The 21,759-nt window shown below is 39.0% G+C and overlaps 1 protein-coding gene across 1 annotated transcript in view; it reads right to left on the bottom strand.

Moving 5' to 3' along the window:
• The window catches only part of lama2 (laminin, alpha 2), a 191,723-nt gene that overhangs the window by 48,216 nt on the left and 121,748 nt on the right, over positions 1-21,759 (bottom strand). Inside the window, exons 29-38 of the mRNA XM_083934459.1 lie at positions 17,470-17,646; positions 16,753-16,938; positions 16,344-16,462; positions 15,425-15,542; positions 13,350-13,502; positions 8,878-9,002; positions 8,644-8,730; positions 8,035-8,228; positions 4,337-4,479; positions 3,043-3,141 (exon numbers count right to left, since the gene is read on the bottom strand). Coding sequence (XP_083790585.1) covers positions 3,043-3,141; positions 4,337-4,479; positions 8,035-8,228; positions 8,644-8,730; positions 8,878-9,002; positions 13,350-13,502; positions 15,425-15,542; positions 16,344-16,462; positions 16,753-16,938; positions 17,470-17,646 — 1,401 coding nt within the window. The remainder of the gene's footprint in view (positions 1-3,042; positions 3,142-4,336; positions 4,480-8,034; positions 8,229-8,643; positions 8,731-8,877; positions 9,003-13,349; positions 13,503-15,424; positions 15,543-16,343; positions 16,463-16,752; positions 16,939-17,469; positions 17,647-21,759) is intronic.

Genomic DNA, 21,759 nt, shown 5'->3' with positions numbered 1-21,759 from the left:
TGAACATATTGACCTCTGTCTAACAAAGCGAGGGAAAAGACGGCGGTCTTGACAGAGGATGATGGCAAAACATACACACACAATCAATATTATTGCATGTGTGTGTGCGTGCAGTTAAGTGGGTCTACTCTCCGTATTTCTTGTCTACATGTGCACTCACGTGCCACCACATACACACAGAGATGGATGAATAATTGACATAAAAAGAAAACAGACAAACATGAACCCACATACACACACAGACAGAGGGCAAGGAAAATGAGAGATGGACAAATCCTTGACGGACATGAAAACACATACAGAAAGTAAGAGCAGGTCATTATTGTTGTGATTTGACAAGACCATGCTATATCATTTTTGCTGGTGTATGTGAGTGAGCATGTGTGTGACGGGGTGTGGGTGATAGCATTCCTGTCAACAGACGTCAAGGCCCCGGTCCCTAAAAGGGTGTAGCTTGACAGCATGAATGTGAGTGTTATTTTTCTCCATAGGCCCCCTCCAAGTGTTTTTCTATATAGATACATAACTGTGACTCTAAATAATGTAAAATAAAACACACAAAGTTTATTTAGATGAGGGGTCTCTAACCTTTTTTCCCTCTCAGAGCTATTTCAGCAAAAGGAAAGTGGCCAAGAGCGAATCACGTTCTACATTATTAGTAACATTTATTCTCATACTTTAGCTAATCTCCACTCAAACCAGCTGAATAAGTTACGTCTGTGTGAAAATTTACCAAATTTCGGTATCCAACATACATTTTGTTTTAAAACATCTTAAATTCTGCAGCGTGTGCATGTTTTTCTTTCTTTATTTATTATCTTTTCTTTTTTTTTATCTCTTTGCCTTCATTATAGTACAGCTGAAGATTGACAGGAAATGGGGGAGAGAAAGAGGGGGCAACATGCAGCAAAGAGTTGCAGGTTGGAGACGAACCTGGGTCGCTGCTCTATTGATTAGGTCCAAGGCGCCAAAACACTAAATTCTTTATTTGAATAAGGGACCCCCAGGAGATTCTGTTTGAAGTGATATATTAACATTTATGGTTGGAAAATCATAAAAGAAGGGATAATCGAGATGACCTGATGAAGATTTATGATCCCAGTCCTGATCTAGATCCAAATTCTTTCACATTCTGTTGTTATTCTATTCATAGATTCACTGAGGTCACCCAATGCACTTTAAACAGACTGAAAGTATACTCGCTTTTAACATTGTGTCCTAGTTTGAGCACTTACGTGTCAAAAGCAAGACAAAGCTTTCCAAAGTAATTAAACTTGGCAGTACAATTACAGGCAGCAAACGAACCCCACTGTCCTATTGGCATGACAAAGCAATCCAGCGCATAAGTGGCAAAATCTTGGATGTCATCCTTTAAATGCCTACTTTCAGCTGCTGCCCTCAGGGAAAAAGTAGAGTCCCCTGTGCTAAAGAAAAATATCTAAAGGAACTAGTTTGTCCCTGTTGCCACAAAATTTCTTAATCAGTAAAGACAGCCACTTTCTGAAGCCAGCTTGCTACATCAGCCCACAGCGCTTTATATCTATTTAACCTTGATTCAGCCCTCACCGCCCAGTACATGGCGCTCCTTTTAATGTAGCTTCTATTGTGTAGTAGTAGTATTGTGTGTTTTTATTTGTCTTGTGGTTCAATGTGCCTTTTGTAATAGCAGTTTTTTCCCAAGCAATCAAAAAAACTTTTCAAAAAACAGACTTATTTGTTTTATGAAGTATTTTCTATTCAATTCTAGATCTATCCAGGGATTCTGAATAGGTCTGGCTATGTTTTGTTTATTCAAATTTAATTAAAAACTCGTTTTTGGATATGCACCCTTAGTGTACTGTATAAACTGCAATGATAAGGGCCCTGTGGAGTTCTTGACCACTACCACATTACAGTCCTGTTTTGTTTATATAGTGCTCAAACAAGTGGCCAAACAAGCAGGTAGACGGCCGGATTTCATGTTATTCTGCTGATTGATCGTGGGAAAAATAAGTAAATCTAAACATAACTTTTGTTTGTTAACAAGAAAACTCTACAATGCACCCGATTTTTTTTCCTAATCCCGAAGCCCTGTCTTGAAGAGGATATCTTTTCCAAAAGCATAGACTGTATAAAATAAGTAGGCATAACAACATCACGTCTCCCATTGGTTGGTGGACTACCGTTTTGAAGCTTCAAGTTCAACTTTAATCAATTTTCTCTATTAACATGTTTCAAACATGTCTGTTTATGTCTAAATTCATTCATTACAAACAAGACATTCCAGGCACTTTTCATAATTTTTTCTTGTTATCATCAGATATTCATTCTTGTTCAGTGAGAGATCTGAAGAATTTTCATTTACCTCTTTGTCGTACCTCCAGTCATAAATCTTTTATCAAATTCCATGGCCCCGACTCTGGAACTCTTTAGATAGGTCTCTTAAACTTATATTATCCCACAAAATGTTTAGGACTAGTCTGGTGAGGTATCTACTATCCAGGCAAAATAATACTCATGTCTAGCATAACTGAAATGAATTTGCAATTTTATGGATATTTTTCACTCAATGTTTATTTGTTTATTGTGTCTTTTCTTTGTTTCTTTCCTTTTTTCTTTTATTTTCTATTAGTTAATCTGTTTTAGTGATTTTTGTATTGAGGGGGAGGATTTTATATAAGCCCTGGGCTTCTTTTCCCTTGCCTTGAACTATAAAACATGATTCTTGTTTTTTTATCATTGTGCATATTTATATAAATAAAACATAAATAAAAATAAAATTGTTTTATGCGGGGACCCTTATCATGCTACTGCAGAGGCTTGGTGCTATTTTGAGCAGTATTAGTGGTTAAAAATGCTGTTTTGGATGCGTTCATTTCACCACATCTCCCCGAGCTCAGTGTTAGCCCTCTGGGGCTGTTAGCATCCTCCCAGGCATTCTCTATACAAAACAAATGTCTTAATAGCTTATTTGATGTATTTTCATGCTGAAAAAGACCATGGGGTCCATTTTTGCAGGACTTACACTTTAAGTCAAGCAAAAGGAAAACAAAGTGTCTATACCCTGCTGTGTAGTTGGTCCATTTCAACGACCAGTGATCCCAGGTTGGAGTCGGCCAGTTGCAGTAATCTCTCTGGGGCTTTCTGAGGTGACAGCATGTGCTGCAGGAGAGAAACAGAGAGATAAAGGAATTGCATAGAGAAATTTTTTACACATTTGGCCCAGGGCTAGGCTTTTGAACTGCCTGGCTCTGTGCTGTAGAGCCCGGAGAGAAGAGGATGAGCAAGGGAGGACAAGAGGCAGGAAGCAATAAAAAAAATATTTGAACAGAAAACATGTCTAACATACATTATAGAACTCAATATATTTGAATCATGTCACAGTAAACATGATAATCAGATGAAATGGTAATCCAACCACAGTTCATAACTTCTTATCACAATTAATACGAAACATAGCGAGCATTAATCAAGTTTCAACGGAAGCATGTGCACTCAAATGCTCAACAGCCCCAAATGATGATTTGTATTGGAGGAGGCAATTTCTACCATTTAGAAAACACTTGAAAACACTCCCTACGAGATGTTAATGACAATGCTCCTCTAAATAGTTCAGGTTGAGTGAGCTGAATGAAGAGTGTTTTGCAGTATTGCAGTAACTCTGTTTTGATTACATAGACCCTTTAATATGTTGTCCATATCTGACTTTAAAATGCCTGCTTATAATACAAAGTAATGTTTCATGCAAAAAAGGTAGAAAATTATGTTTGTGGTTTACAAATCTTATAAAATGGGATTTTTCATTATTTTCCATCAGTTTATAATCGATAAAAATATTTGTGAGTTGCCCTTCCCCAATAGTTTGGAAATATGAAGAAATGATTTACCCTACAATACTGCAATAGAACGATGCTGTTCCTCTCCTCTACATTTAATACTCCTTTAATAAGATTCTCCTTCTAAAACAAGTCAGTTTGGAAAATTTAAAAGTCTGCCAGTGACAGCGTTTTCATCCAACTGATGGAGCTAAGGAAAGCCTAATTAGCTAACTAGCTACAGCTGATAAAATTTGACAGCTATTTCTAATTTTAGCCGGTCTCCGGTTAGAAATGACACCTGCTTATGTCTTCTTATTTGTGATAACACTGAATCAGTGTTATCACTGTAAAATGTATGTGCTATGCCAAAATGGAAAAAAACTTTACAGAGATGGCAACAGTAACTAAAGGGGGTGGGGCTTAGCTAACGCTCAGTTAAAGACATTAGTTAATTGAAAGTAATGACATCATTTATAATATGGACATACGGTAAACGTAATTGAAAATATGCTTCTCCAGGCAGGCGGAGACAGATTTACCTTGATTTCCTCCGTCATGTTCTCGAAGCGGTACAACACCTTGTAAGGAGGTGGTAGGGGTGTGGTCAGGGTGACATCAGTGATGATGCGATACAGACGGTCCATGTCACTGATCAACAGACCCGAGCACTCATCATCGCAAGCTAGAGAAACAAATAAAAACACACAGTTATAAACAGCTAGTGTGTAATGAGGCCCTCTAAATTTATTAGAGAGGTTTACAGACAGGTTTTGTGTGTGTGTTTGGGTGTGTGTGTGTTTGTTGACACTTCTGCAGTTTGACTTGACAGAGAGAAATGAGAGAAGGAAAATAAGAGGACAAGAAAGAACGGTAGTCATATATGTGTATTTTTACTGCTGAGTGTGTGATCGCAGTGACTGCTTGTGTTTTTGTGTTTAAATGACTCCGGCATCAGAACGACAGGGCTGCCGATGCATGAAATTCAGCACAGAGGCAAAAGCACCTCTTATGAGCACGCACTGCAGGCTAAAAACACACAAACTAATGTGCAAACACCAGGGAATTCACTCAGATGCATACATTCACATTTTGTGTGTGTGTGTGTGTGTGTGTGTGTGTGTGTGTGTGTGTGTGTGTGTGTGTGTGTGTGAATTTGTCTCCCCTTCTATAGCCCTAGGCTGATTTATTGCAGAAATGAAATGTATGACAAGGGAAATCAAAGATGAATTAAATAAAGTAAAAACTGTTCTTACTCTATTAATCTCTGACAAAATCGGAACACACATATACAAAAATGCATTCATGTGCATACAGTATATACACACACAACACAAAACAACACAACTCAACACAACACAACACAAAGCTCTTTGTCAAATCCAAGCCAATCAAAAATCCCAGCAACAAAGGATTGTAATCACCAACACAAAATGCCTCACTTCCATCACCGTCTGCTCTCTGTGGCGCTGGTTGGTTGCCTGTCTCTACAATGTTTGGCAAGAGTGGCCAGCGATTCTCAAATTAGCTTCTTTCCTCTTCTGAGGAGTTTACACAAGATGGTGTACATTTGGCTACCTTCATGTTTGCTTGGAGAATAACTGAGTCTTTGATGAGATGACTCAACAAGGTTTTTTTGTTTGCCATGTTAAATTTTGATAATTAAACACATCAGGCTGTTCTCTTTTACTGTTCGTATTTATACCTTCAAAGAGTAATGCACTATATAACTGGTTTATAACCCACGTAGCTGTGAGCCGTTATGTGCATGGCTGCTTCTAAGGAGGAAGACAGGAAACTATACTGTAAAGAGTGACCATGTAGTCCATGTAGGGAGGTGGTCAGAGTGGATGGACTGGTCAACAAACTTCATTTTAACTTATCTTTTTTATGTAACTTACGTACTTAAATAACGGCATGTGCGCAAGTTACGTAACAAACAGTTATCTTAAACCAAACCAACATCTTTCTCTTTAGTTTTGGTTCTGCACTGCATACTGAGTACTTGTGTTGCTGGACATTTGCACAACAAATTGTTCATTACTGTTAAAAACAAGTAGAGGACAAAAAAGTTATCTAAGTGTTACCATATACTGTCAGAGGCTTTCAGATGCTGAAGTTCTTAGTGTACAAGTGGAGCACCACATGTCTCATGTGTTTAACTTCTGGTAATATAATCATTAATCTTACCGTGAGAAGTGATACTTTGCAGTTTGTTGTTCCTCGATGAGAAGTTGAGAGGAAAACACAAGAATGGTTGAATAGCTTTAAGACTTAATGTGTCACCTAAAGGACATGAGACTCTTTGGTGACCCCAGAACTCTAATACAATACAAAGTCAATAGACCCCTGGTCAGAGCTTTAACAAATTAAGCTCATGCCACCTTAATGTATATTTTCTGTTCACATTTCTGTCTGATATATAATGCTGATTTCATGTTGTTATTTTTTTAACATCTGATAAAATACAACGATTAAATAATAATAACAAATGACACAGAAAATAGCTGAACTGAATTGAAAATGTATTTACCATTGTTATTGTCTGCATTTAGTTATAGTCTATAATTTGGTGCATAGTTTTGAAAATGTTGCTTTACAGTAAATTAAATTGATAGAGCACTATGACTTATTATCACAACCATACAAGCTGAAAGCCCCACTAAGGACCAAAGTAAACACCGGTGAATCTCAAAGTGAATGCTCAGTTTAGTGTACTCATGCTGCACACTGAAAATTCACACACATGCGTAACATACAAGTGCAATAATACACACCTTTGCTGGTGTTCCTTTGTAACTCACAACTATTCAACATTTGGTTTAATCTTGAATGTAGAAAAAAGTTTGCTGAAGATAAAGCATCTCTTGAACTGTAATTTTGTCTTGATTGTTACTGTGTAGCTGATGTGTCACTGAATAATTAAATCACATCACCAGTGTAAGTTTGTCCAGATTCTGCTATTGACAACATGATGCTGTATACCAATGGGAGGATAAATCTATCTTTAAGTTAAGCATTTTAATGAGGGCTAGCACTGTAGTTTAGTTAAATCATAGACATAATATAGATATTAAATACAGCACAATTCCATTCAGATGATAATGTTTTTTCTGGGAGTGGTGGTTTTGCTGATCAGATTTGAATGCACTGCATCTTGGTTGGATCCTGTGTTATATACATATATATACAAAAGTGTTATATGAACAGAATTCTCATGTGGATGTCAGCAACATCATAATACAACCCATGACACCATGTATTGAAATTTAGCTGCATTTCAATGCCAATGTGGTTTGGTAGATTTGGGAGGCACCGGCATTTTCCTCTTTCAAGACTGCTGACTCCAAAATTGCTCAGTTGCGTCTGATAGGATAGGAGATACTCTTCAACAAGCAGCCTGATCACTCCGCTCTGTTTAAACCATCAGGACTTGTGATTATAGCCTGGATGTAGAGGCAACCGGTTCGGGGTCAGGGTGCACTGCAGCACTCGTACTGACAATTTATGAACACACGTTTTGTGTCTCAACACATGAAGACCTGCGCAAGCAATTTCATCTCTGAACTGACAGCAGCAATTTCAAATCAGCCTCTGTCTTACAACATTTTGTCCTATATTCTCTTTTTCCTCGAGACATGCTAATGGCACCAAATTGCTCCTGCCATTATGGCCATATTAAGTTTAAATTAGCTCCAAATTACATTGAAATTATTTGAATCTGACTTCTGCCACAATGCTGTCTCCCATGGCAACTGGAGAAAAGGGCTTCGACTGCTCATTTGCATTTCATCGCCAAAGTAAATTAAGAAAATTACAACATCAGGAGACAATGCTGGGTGGTTGGCCCTTGAGAGAATATAATACAATCAAATAGAAGGAAGAGGATGTCTGTAAGTTTCAGTAATCTAAAGACAGTCACAGACGTACGTAACATGCTCTTTTTGCTATGATTTAATGGTAAAGTTAAGTTCCAGGCTCCTTTTGTGGTGGCCTCTGGCGTCAAACAGGCCTCTATAATGATTTCCATCTCTTTCTTCTTTTATTCTTTCTTTACTCTCTTCTTGTTCACCTGTCCAGTAAAACCTGCACCATGTGACTGTTTGTTTCATAACTTTGATATAATCTCTATACCAGAAATCTGATATTTCAACCTGCAGACACCTTAAATGAAGAGAAAGCAAAAGATGGAAAAGGAGCACCAACAATAGATTAAATAAAAGCTGAGTGTTAGTCTTACATATGATCCCAGCTGGTCCACACACATGCCTTTCCATGCACTGGTCACACGTCTTCCCTGATGCCCCGACCCTGCAACGGCATTGGCCTGTGACAGGGTCACATGGTCCTGGCAGCGCCCCCCACAAGGAACACTTACACTCCTCGCAGCGACCGCCTGGCATCCGTGGGTTACCATGGTAACCAGTAGCACACCTTGACGGGGGGGAACATGAGAAGAAGGAAAGAGTTAAATACAGTTGTGTGTCTGAACACATAAAGACATGCTATTTAAGACTGCGAAGAAGTCAAGCTAGTGGTAAATGGTGCACAAACAGCAAGTGAGACAAAAACAATTCTCAGCACCTCACAATTCAATACACTATAGTTTACACACCAATTACACCAGTCCCTACCAGATGTTTACCCGTACAATACAAATATACCTAAATGAACTTATATTACACAATTCCAATAAGTACTTCTTGTTGTCAGTGTCGGTAACTTTGTACAATTTCTTGGGTATGCGATTCACTCAATATCCCAGATAAATTTCATGATTTCTAAGTGTATCTAACTTGTTTTCCTATAATTATAGAAAGATTACATTTTCTGTGTGTGTGTATCTCACCTGTCACAGTGTTTGCCCTCATATCCCTCAGGACAGGCTGTACACCGGTAGTCATCGTATCCCTCCGTCACACAGGTTGGACTGAAACTAGACGCATAATAAATATTCTGATACTTTAACAGTCTACATGTGAATAATGATATGACAACATGATACATGATTGATACATGATATTTACAATTTGTAGAGACCCTCTGCTAAAAAAAAGAGATGAATAAACACATAAAAGTTTACTTGTTCTCTGGGTTGGTGAGGGGACAGGCGCAGGGTTTACAGTCGTCATGGAAACCTCTGACCACGCCGTAGAATCCAGGAGCGCAACGTTCACAGCGATCCCCCTCTGTGTTGTCCTGACATTTCTACACACACAAATGCAGACGCTGCGTCAGCTTCCATTCATTCTCCAACCCAACTGGGACTCTAACTCTGATGTGTAGGTGTCACATTTCTCATAATCCTCCAGCCAGCATGAGTTCTTGGTGTGTGTGGTGAGTTTAAAAGCAGAATTTCATTGCGCAAGCATATACAGCTGTAACACAATTTAAAAAAAAACCCTCTTTCTGCTTATCTAGAAAGCTTTTGATCTTTAAAAAAAAAAAAGAAAACTAATTTTCAAATTGAATTAACAAAGCTACACTTTTATCTGCGTGTTGTATTTGAGTATGGCCACTGGCACAGTGAAAACGAGACACAAGATTTGTTTAAGCTTAATAAAAAAAAGATTGGAGGAAATTAATATAACTCTCAAGCTGTGTACAATCCCTTGTATGTGTCTACTTGTCTTAAGTCGACAATGAGTAATTGAAAAGACGACAGACTGGGTCACACATCATCCTTGATTACTAACAAAGTGGCATTGGGGAGGCACGTTTTTTTGGCGAGTGAGATAATTATCTTGGCACCGCTGGTTGATTTACACAGAGACTAGATGACAAGTATAAAGAAAAATAAGGGCATTATTACCCACTGTCAGTTCACTTAATTTTGGATAATAGTAGCACTTTCAATCACCTGTGTGCTTCGCTGTAAGGTGGAAAACTCAGAGACGGTTAGTGAAATGTTTGACAGAAAGATCATTTCAGTTTAAATCTCTTCAGACTCAGAAGCTGTCTGTCCTCTTAGACTCTTCTCTTCTACCGAGACAGATGGATGAAAACAGCCAGGAAAAAAGTTGATTGAGCGGTCCGCGTCCTTACATGCATACAGATTCGCACATCCGGACTGTCACTGGGGATGCCCAGTGTGATCACAGCTGCTTCTGTAACACTGAGCATCTCTACCAGAGCAGCGGGGAAGTCATTACTCATTTCTTTTTTTCGCCACCCACAGTTTCTCTCTCTCTCTCGCACACGCACACGCACACACACACACACACACACACACACACACACACACACACACACACACACACACACACACACACACACACACACACACACACACACACACACACACACACAGGGAACTATCTAGCCTGGACCATTCTGATTGGAAATTAAGCTGTCCACACACACAGTAATAAACCGTTTTTGGGCCTAGTCCCACTCCCGTATGATGACGTGCTGTGAGACCGTGCCCCGCAGCGGCAAGCTAGCTCTTAGCTGACGGATGCGATCTCACACGTCAAAGAGTTTAATAATCTTTTTTCTCAAGAGCAGGACATCTGAAATCATCATTTACTTTTCAGGATTTCACCCACCTGAGGATGATGGCCAAAATGACGGACACGACAATATCCAAAATATTTTCATATCCAGTGATGCTTGTGTTTACTTTCAGCTTGTTTTTTTGTCTATGCTTATTGTACAGCCTAACACACACACACACACACTACCTATTCAAATTTGGATTCTGACACATGTGCATAGATACAGTACATTGTGTTTGTGTAAACATACAGTACATTTCCACAATATCTACTCCTTCTCACCTAACAAACATATACGCACACGCACACACACAAAGACGCACACACACACACACAGCAATGAATCATACAAACACACACACAAACTGCAAACTCGCACAAATATATTTCATACTGTACACAAACATGCGGCTCTCTGCTCTTCATGTCCCCAGGGTTCAGTCTTGTGTGTTCGCCTTGTTTGCTGAAAATGGGAACTTCAATCAGTGCAACAGGAAGTTTCCTTCTAACGAGGCAAGGCATTTCCATTAACTTCCTGTGTTCCTCGTTATTACTAATTACCACAGAAACAAACTCGTTTAGCATTTCCAATTTAGCCCGCTCGGTTAGAAAATGATAATGATGCCTGTATGGAGAGCGAGATGGAAATGGGCGAGGAAAAAACGGCTTGGAGGCAGAGACAGACAGAAATCAAAGGAGAGAACAGGGAGGGGTGAAGTAAAAGAGAAGAAAAACAAATTGGCAAAACTGGAGAAATTAAGGAGAGGCGAGAAAGAAAGAGGAGAGGGGGAACCAAGGAAGATTGGGGCAAAGAAAAATAAGAGAACTGAAGGTAATAGACAGAGAGAATGGCGGGGTGATGTAAGGAGACAAAGGAGTGAGTAAATATATAATTGAGGATGAGAATGGGGCAGAAAAAGAAACAAGGAAGAAGAAATTAGAAGAAGGAGGAGCAGAGTACGATCTAGTTCTACTCCAGATCTACTTCTATATAGAAGTAGAAGTAAGGAGAAACCCAATAAAAATAATTAGAAAGCCGAAAACAGCAGATGGGAAAGAAGAACATGTTGGCATCCATATTATAGCAAAATGTCTGGTGTGCAGGGACACACTGGGTGACTTTAAAGTGGCAATCTCAAAAGATTTTCATTAAATAAATGCTAAAAGTAACTATCTGTCGCAGAAGGAGGTAACAAAATGGTGACTGAGTCTATGGACAACTGACAATATATTGCATTATTTATATATTTGCAAACGTAACATTCCCTATTCTGGCGGCTTCACAAGAGTTGACTTTTATTATGAAGTAGTAACAGAAAATGCATTGCATGTCAGTGAGCCTGACACTGACCTCAATCATTGATCAAAAAAGCATCTACAAAACAGGACAACTGTCATATTTGGTATTGGTAACCATATACTTTTACTGTTTGCCGACTCATGCCGTTTGGAGCATAAAATCTGTTAACGGTTGCGCACGAAATGATGGAAAAAGGCAAATTATTGCCTGACTTCTTTATGATAATGACTAGTTTGTTTTGCTGCCCTATGTTCTACATTTATATCATGAGTCGAGCAACAGTGGAAGAAATCAAACGTCTGACGGTGAAGAAGAAGGGGTATTTACACAGAGACGGCAATGATAATGTCTAAGTGGAGAGACAACAATATTGGGAACTTCTGTCGACCGACAAAAAAGTCAGTTAGACGAATTCAAAGAACAACAATTACAACGTAATGAAATTCATTTAAAAATAAAATTGAAGCTGTTTACAGTAGATTACTTTTTAAAAATTTTTTTTACAGGAGTAAAATGTATTAAGCTAGTGACAGTTACGTGGTGGTGACATTCCAAATTAAATTAACCAGAATGAAAAAATATTTGACATGATTGCTGAAGCTTTTAGTTGTTCTATGCTTTTCAGTCAGTAATCAGAGAGTCACACTCTGTCATCGTCCAACACCAAATCCAGCACTTTACCTCAAGCAAGCTTGAACTGCATTGGATGCTTGGTGGTATTATTGGTTTGACAACTCTGCTTTCCAAAAATCAATGTTGTAGTAGAACTGTAATTATTAAATAAGAGAAGGCAATGGAAGACTTTAAATATGGCAGGTACCATATTTAAAGTCTTCCAGAAAAACACTAAACAAAAAAAAGGTTGTGAAAAGGCTCAATAAGAACACATCTACCTGCATCTTTCAGAGGTTGTTTACAAGTGTTTATACTGATCTATCTTATTGGTTATTCAGTGCAGTATTATTCTAAACACATCAAGCCATATATTTAAATGGCTTCTCATACAATCATTTTTTAACAGCTTGAGAGGTTTTCTCTGTGGCTGTAAAATCATGGCATAACAGTGACCTTCTCCGTGTCTGACAGGGTTTTAACAGATCAAATCTAAGCTATGACCGGTGGGCAGCACATGACCAACTGTTCCCTGAGGCCAAAGCCCTCAACAGGGGACTCACTACAAAACTGACCAGATTGTGAAAAGGCTGGAAGTGACTAAGCCACCAGTTGGATTTACAGGAGACATGCAGGCAGAATATCTTGCAAACACAAGCTCTGAAAACAAACTTTAAGTTGGTTTTCTTCTCCAAGCTTTTGACATTTTATTTCCTCGCAAGAAATGAATAAATAACAACTTAAGATGTCGGACTGAATACTACAGGAGTTTGTTTCTGAACAGCTGGGAAATCCAAATGACTGTTGAATGTTTAACTCTAATGGTCAGATTTCTTTGCCTTAATGTCTTCCGAAAAGATCGTCTTCTCCTATCTTTCTGAAAGTAAGGTAGTTTTTGGGTCCGATCCAGAAGAGTGAAAATTACACAAAATATGAAATGAGCCTGGGGTCGTTAATTATTGCAGGGCTAATTACAGTACCTGACAACCCTCCCAACACACACACTTTATTCTTTTTCTCACCTCACTCTTCTCTTAGGAAGCTACCTGGCATATGGCTGTATGAGGGTCTCCAGTGGCACAACACACACACACACACACACACACACACACACACACACACACACACACACACACACACACTAACCTGGCATATGGATGTCTCAGGGTCACAGGTGGAAGAGTGCCCACTGCATTGGCACTGAACACAGCTGCCCATGCCGGCAGCAGTGGGCACTCTGGATGCTGGAGCAGATGCTTGGGAACCAGAGCGAAGACGGTAGAAACCTGCAGCACACTCCTGCACACACAGAGACAGACAGACACACAAACAGACAGACACACAGACATAAAGAGAATGAGAGATATTTACTTTTTGAAAGATTTTACTTTAAAAAGCCGAAAGACATATATACAAGACCTAGTTTTGATAACATGCAAACCCACACTGTGCATGATGTACATGGACAGACAGACAGACACACGCACACACACACACTCACACACACACACATACTAGATAACTATACACGTGAACCCATGTAATTATCCCTAATTGTAATTTCTCAAAGCAACTGTTGACCACCCCCTCTTTCACATACACACAATTTAGAGTTATTCCCTTCAGTAACTTTTAATCACACACTCACACGCGCGCACGTACACACCACACACACACACACACACACACACAAACACACACACACACACACACACATACGCACACAAGGTAACTCTCTCTCCCTCTCTCTCCTGTTCAGTAATAATTAATGGAGTCCATTTAAAGAGCCATCTGTTCCCTTTGCTAGCACTAAACGCCCGTTTAAAAATACTTTATTAACAACGACGGCAGCTACAAATAGAATGGCCATCTGTCAGCCAGGACCTCTACGACCTGAACATTTCAAGTTTAGCTTCTGCTTGCTATTTGGCTTCCCTTTGGCTGTTTTTCAACAGTATCTGTAGCTTCTAAATTATGCACACAGCTAATTTCTTTTTCCCTGGCAATATAGATGTCCACTCCTCTGCACTCCAAGTAGCAAACGACAAAGTGAAACAGAGGTTGTGAAAAATAGTTAAAAGTTTGCTAGCAACTCATGTGTTCTCCTGAGATTAACACAATAATACCTAAAGGACTCTCAGGCGCCGCCATCCAACGGAATTGCCCAGAACTGTTGCCTCTCTGTATCATAAGCTGCCTCTACAAAATCCTCATTAAACCAAAGATTGAGTCGGTGCTCTTTCTGTGGCTTAAGAGAAGGAGCTGGACGCAGCTGAAAGTCAATTGCTTTGACAAAATCACAACTGAGTGGAAGAGACGCTCAGTGAGGCTTAATCCTAGCTAAGCAAAGCAAAAAATAAACTAAAAAAAACACGAGTCTGAAAGGCGTCGCAGAGGCTTTAAACTCTGAACTAAATGTAAATTGGAAACTTGTGAGAAACTATTGAAAGCCGAGTCTGTGAACTCCATGTTTAGATTGTGAAGGCAGCTGACAAAAAGCATTCGTTCCTCTGAGCGCTGGGAGTGGGGGTGAGAGCTCACTCTATAATTAATGTTTGTTATGTTAGATAGTTTTGAACTTGTGTCAATGTAAATGCTTTTTCTTTTCATTTCTTGTAATATTCTCACTATTCCATACTTCTGAATTTTCTTTTGTGTTGTAACGACTTTGATATTTTATATGTTCTACTTTTTATGGCTGCTCTATTGACACATACATTGTAATAATACTGTGAGTGAGGTTCAACAACTCTTGACATTGAGATTCACCGGTTATATTGTGGGAATTCTTCTTCTACTGCTAATGTCTCCTAGTTTCTACCAACATGAGAAATATGATTTTGAATAGAAATATAAGGACATTTTAGCTTATAAAGGAAAATTGCAGTACAGAAATGCCGAAGATAATTTGATGTTTTTTTCATTACATTGTTTGGCCACTAGAGAGCTACAATAAGAGGTTATTTTTAATAAAGTTTATTTTCTCAATTGTAAAATTAAAATTATTAATCTTCAGCTCTTTGAAACAACACATCCAGAGAAAAGTCGCTTGAAATTGCTGTTGAGCTATGTACCTGCTGGCTACTACAACAACTTATCACCTATATCAGAGTTCATAGGAACACCTTTTGGAAAAGTTCAAATCTTGCAGGTATAAGGTCTTCACATGTGTGCAGTCTTGCGTGTGTGTGTGGCATGCAGGAGTTAAGTTAAGTGCTCACCTCACAGGAAAATCCGGAGTACCCGATTGGACAAGCGCACTTTTCTATCTGATGTGCTTTCTCACTCTCTTTGGTTGGTCGGCCTTCCTCGGCCACTGTTAGACTGATTTCTGAAATACTGGGAGAAAGAGAGAAGTCATCAATCATTTGCATTAATATGAAAAAACAGTTTTCCTGCGAAAGCGCCAAAAAAAGTCCTGCAGACATGGTGACGTGCAGGGCAGTAGCTACCTGCGATCGCCAGGAGTAAAACGTTAGCGTTAGGCTCAAAACTAACTACGCCACAGTCACAACAGTCACACCAGCTTCCAACTGATTCTGGTTGTTTGGTTTGCTGACGTTGCACAGTCTCTGTAAACTCATTCAGCCACTTGTTAGCAACCGCCTTTTTTTAAGACGTGCAGGCTTCAGGATTCACGAGCGGGGTATTTACTGATACACTTTATGTCAAAGAACAAAACATTATAATCTCTTAAGCTTGTGTTAACAAAGGAACTTATTTCAGGAATCAAACCAATTACCCATTCAAAAAATCCCACTGACTTGCGGATGAGGGAACCAAAAGTGCAAAAATGCTGACTCATTTTGGGGTTTTGGACTTCCTGCAGCACTCTATAGCACTGACTTGTTGATGTTTTTCTCTGAAATTAAAATACCTTTCAGCATGTAAAAGATGATGCACACATATATTTGAAACTATGATGTTGATTTAAAGCAGGTTACAATGTTTCTGCTGTAAAAATAGCCTTTTCTCCTTTTTTAATAGACACAGTAGAAAAATTTGTTACACCTTGAGATACAAATGAAAATAGTTTTCCCCACAGATTATCCTTTATTCAGCTTTAAAATTTCATATTAATTAATGGACCACATTGTGTCGAGGTGCATGCCACTGAGTGTGTATGTGTGTGTGTTTTACCGGCTGTGTCTCATCAAGTTGCCGTGTGATGCCTTAATTAGGATATAGTCCACATAGAACAAAATATCCATGAAGTCCTCTCGAGTCATGGACCTGCCATCTGCGTACTTCCACTCATGCTGTGCACGCGCACACACACACACACACACACACACACACACACACACACACACACACACAAACACACACACTTAATTAAACACAATGACAAATCAATTTAACACTGCAGTCCATTACCAATGTAATAAACCCTGTTTGTACCGACAAACAGAGCTTGTCAAAAATAAGTACAGTCAATATTCTGTTTTGGGTTTAGTTTTTTTAATTGAAATTTAATAGAAGAAGTTATTTCTAAAAAAAAAAAAAAAAGCATTACTTTTCAATACTTCCATCCAAACCCTTACTCTACCTCTGTCATGTCGATCTCATGGCGGGTGAGCTGACCAATCTGCAGTCCTGGTATGTGGCGTGTCATCAGGATGTTGTGGTTAGGACCACCCTTAATGATGACCTGAGGCTCATAAGAGGAAGGACCTGTTTCATCTCTGGCCTCGTAGTACACTGCATATTTCAGCTGCCCACCGTATGCTGTGATCTGAAGAAAGAAGTGGAGAACTCATTAAAGACATTACAAAGACTGTGCTTAATTTACACCAACAGTTCTCACCATTCTGACAAGAGAATTACAGATTTCTGTAGAAAACAATAAAAAATTGTAGTAGGAGTAGTGGACAATATGGCCAAAATCTATTATCCCGATATAGCTCATTTCATTACTTGATAATTATATATCACAATATAGCATGTTTTTGGTAATACATAAACAAATTTAAACGAAATAACCACATTGTAAAGCATATTTTTGTACACTCCTGTGTATTGAATACGTATCAAATGAAAAACAGAGTATTTCCTCATATTACTGAAAAATCTGAATTAATATGTGCTTTTATTATCAATTGTTATTATCACATGATTGTGAACCACGATATCTTGACATATGAGTTCATAACAATACAATTCCACTGAAAGACGATAAATGATCATATCATATGATCACCCAGTCCTATTGAGTATTCATCATCAAGTTTTAGTTGCAGACATGTCACATAGTGAGCTTTCCTACCATAGAGCCTCTGAACTGCTCTGGCAGTTTCCAGTAGTAGGGTTCAGAGAGAGTTGAGGTGACCAGCTCTGTGTGAGCGAGGATCTCAGGGTGCTGGAAGCTCACTCCTCTCCTCGTCTCCACTGTGTTGGATTTATCCACCAGGGGAAGCACCGTCTGCTCAGGCTTCAGCGCTAGCTGGGAATACACAACAGTGATGACAATGTTAATGTGATGTATATTGAAGATTACTTCCAAGAAACCATTCCATGAAACCTGTTGATACTGTATATCATGCTGTCTTACATTTGAACTGGTTGTACATACAGTACTATATGCACTGACGATATGGCCGGATACCCAAGACTTGGATTTTGCTGTGCAATATAAGTTGTTTACATGGATGGAGTTGAATGGTTAATAATCGTGGATGTTCTGTTCTCAGTAAAAAAACAAAAACATTTCTAACTAATGTTATAGGGATTTGACTTGAACAATTGATTCAGAAATCATAGATTTTAATGAGGTTCACCCTTTTAGACACTTGATAAAACTGAGCCAGATACAGCATATGTGGGTGGGTAGAACTGAGTAATCATAACTGAAACCACTTAAGTTATATTGCATACCATAAAACAGACGTATTAATGTTGTGTGTGTGAGTCCAGCAGTCATGTGTGTAGTTATCACTGTCTTCCTCAGTCCCACAAACTTCTCTTTTCCACACCTCCTCATGACTCAAACAAGTCTTCATCCTCGGCATTCTTTAACTTTGGTCGACATTGAATGTTTTTTGTCTGAGACTTCTGTCTTGTTAGAGAAAATCTGACATCCTTGTTTCATCTGTGGGCACAGAGTATTGTGTAATATCCTAATGAGGAAGGAGATATGCAGCTCACAAAACTGGACAAATGAAAGCACTATTTACAGAAATATTTGACTGCAACATAACTATATGAATTTTCACGTCCATATACCGTTACATACATACATACATACATGTTTTGTAACAAAGCATTCTGTGGCAACCTTTTTTTGTAAAAAGTCTAGTAAAGTCTGAGGATACTTATCTGTTATTTAATAGACAATATATCTAAAGGCAAGCCTGTGAATGTTCTCATTCGTCCAGGTCATCGTTATCCTCAAAGCAATTTCAGTCAAAAAACAACTGGACTGGTTGTTTGTCTAGGAAGACGTTTCACCTCTCATCCAAGAGGCTTCATCAGTTCATGTACGCATCTGACCAGGCTGGGACTGGCCCACTCCTTTGATGACAGCAATGTCCAAATCTTGGACAGAGAGGACAGATGGTTTGAAAGAGGAGTAAAAGAAGCCATCTATGTAAAAGTGGAGAAACCATCGCTAAACAGAGGAGGGGGTCTGAGACACCACTTATCTCCAATTTACAATGCCGCCCTTTCATCCCTTCCAAGGAGATTCAACAATCTAACCTCAAAGGACAACTGTTCACACATGGCCCGGGTGACCCCAACGACTGTCGTTCAGACTCAATAGAGCACTAACGACGTCGAAACCAACTGCCCACCACCGACTGTCACTCTAACGACGGGCGTGGGCACTTGGAGCACAAAGGGTTTCAGTGACATCATCGGCCTTGTGAGAGGTTAAATACCTGGATCTCCACACCAGTTAGTTGGACCAGTCCCAGCCTGGTCAGATGCGTACATGAACTGATGAAGCCTCTTGGATGAGAGGTGAAACGTCTTCCTAGACAAACAACCAGTCCAGTTGTTTTTTGACTGAAATTGCTTTGAGGATATCTAAAGGCATTTAGTAGCAATCCTGTCACAGTATGTCTTGTGTAACCAAACACCTTCACTCTCTCAGTCCCACCCGAACAGTTGAATGATGCATTGCATGTACCCCCTGTAAATGTAAACATGTTTTTTGTTGTAATTCCCAATGTAAATGTCATCTCATTATGAATATAACTTGAAACTGATGTCACTGTCAGTAATAAGTCAAATAAGATCCCCATACCAGTGAGCTAGAGACAGTCATGAGAAAATGTAGCAATTTCTTTCTCATTCTCTCTGTCTCCCACTTTATGTGTTGATATTTCAATATTACTTGAATATCAGGGTTTATTATTGGCTGTGGTTTGTGGTTGAGTGGACTGATATAAAAATAGATTTGTCTGCTTGAGCCCGCATCTATATCTCTCTCTCTCTCTCTCTCTCTCTCTCTCTCTCTCTCTCTCTCTCTCTCTCTCTCTCTCTCTCTCTCTCTCTCTCTCTCTCTCTCTCTCTCTCTCTCTCTCTCTCTTAATGGTCCAGCAGTGCTGATTTGTTGATATTGTGTGAATAATATCTGAGGCATTATGGAAGAGTGCTCTTTGGTTGAGTGAAATCTATGAAGTTTGGATACCTTGGTAATACTGGCTGCAGAATAGAGAGGCAGCCACACACTGAATGGGAATTGCACTTTCCTGGCTCAAGTTTTACTTCAAATGAATTGAATCCCACACATTTATATTCTGTAGCTACTGTAGCTTGTTTCTCTTTAGTCATTTGCAACTATGAAAAGTGAAAGTGACAGTAACTTGGTAGATAATTAAATTCAAATTTGAGACTTAATATAACTTGGACATTAATGGAAGTAAGTTATGTGGGATATTTTCACTCCCAAATAGGGAACAAATTGATACTGGAATGTTTTAGTGAGTAGTATGATCCACAAGATGTAGCCAGATAAAGCCTGCATTCTCCTCTTGTTTGGTTATCTACTTTGCAAGGGCACTGTTTTTTCCCCTATCCCAGAATGTAACTTGGTGCAGCCAGACTTTTCCAGCGCTGTGGAGAAAGGTCCAACAATGGGAGACTATTCAATTAGTAGTTTGTAATTCTGTAGAGCTAGATACCAATTTCTGAATATTGCCAATGGAGCCTGGAGTCGGTCTATTCTGATTAGGTATGAAATACTGTTTTTGGATTAAATAGTACTTTATATTGTAGGGTTTTTATGGATGAGTGTGCAAAGCAGGCCATCAGAAATAACATGAATTAAACTAAAAGGGAAAAATTTCAAAAATGTGCAAAATGTTCAGCCAATACATAAGACAGCTGCTGGCCTTGTCTATCTGTTGAAGCAATTTATTTTTTATTAACAAACACATGTTATGAAACATTTTTTGCATTCAGACAAGAACCAAAATGTTTGTGCAATATTTTGCACCTGGATGCACATTACATAACAAGGTGCATGTGTGGGGACTAATATGTCTCAGAAAGATATACATTATATTATTATATATTTTTTATGTTTATTTTACAGCTTTCAGTTATTGATTTACAGATATTGATAGCCATTTTGCTTGTTTAGGTTGTCTTTAACGTTTTGTTCATTTCTCAGCTCAGAACTCTGTGGCTGGATAAGAAACCAATTGAAAAGTCAAGTTTTGGAAAACGATACAATTTGTATGATTTGCTCTCAACTTATCAGTGATTTGACCTTATCTCAGTTCTTTAGAGATGTTTACTTTATCATATTAGTGCAGATCTTTATAGCAGTATTAAACAAACAGTACATAACCGTATAATAGTTCTAACATCAGAGATAAATAACACAAAAAAGGCTGCGTGTGTATGGCAGAATGTGTGTGTGTGTGTGTGTGTGTGTGTGTGTGTGTGTGTGTGTGTGTGTGTGTGTGTGTGTGTGTGTGTGTGTGAGACCCTCTCCCCTAACGTCAGTGTAATCCCCTGTAGTGTGAGTTTTTGTAAGTTTGTGTATGTGAAGGCATGTGTACTGTGTTTGTATAGTATATGTGTATGGTGTCTGGATATGGTGAGTGTGTGTGTGTGTGTGTGTGTGTGTGTGTGTGTGTGTGTGTGTGTGTGTGTGTGTGTGTGTGTGTGTGTGTGTGTGTGTGTGTGTGTGTGTGTGTGTGTGTGTGTGTGTGTTTGTGTGTGTGTGTGTGTGTGTGTGTGTGTGTGTGTGTGTGTGTGTCCCACTCCACTCAGTGTAATCTCACGATTCAGTGGTTCAGAGAAAATCTCCCCCTTTCAAATAAACTCTCCATTTTTTCTGTCTTACTCTCTGTCCATCTCTCTCTCTCTGTCCATCTCCCTCTCTCTCTCTCTCTCTCTTTCTCTCTATCTCTCTCTGTCAAAAATAAATTAAGTGAATGTTTGTCGTTCAAATAAAGCCGCTCTCCACACTCCATCAGAAAACTCCACGGTTACCACGGAAACGGCAGTTTATCGCCGATGGCAACCGTTTCTGAGATGAAGGGCCTTTATTAAAAACAGGCAGCCGCTCAACAATCTAGTGCTAACTTATTGGCTCACTGTC

The sequence above is a fragment of the Echiichthys vipera genome (assembly GCF_963691815.1).
Source record: "Echiichthys vipera genome assembly, chromosome: 19".
Taxonomy (NCBI): domain Eukaryota; kingdom Metazoa; phylum Chordata; class Actinopteri; order Perciformes; family Trachinidae; genus Echiichthys; species Echiichthys vipera.
Note: the sequence above shows the minus strand (reverse complement) of the source record. Positions and strands in the feature narration are given on the sequence as shown.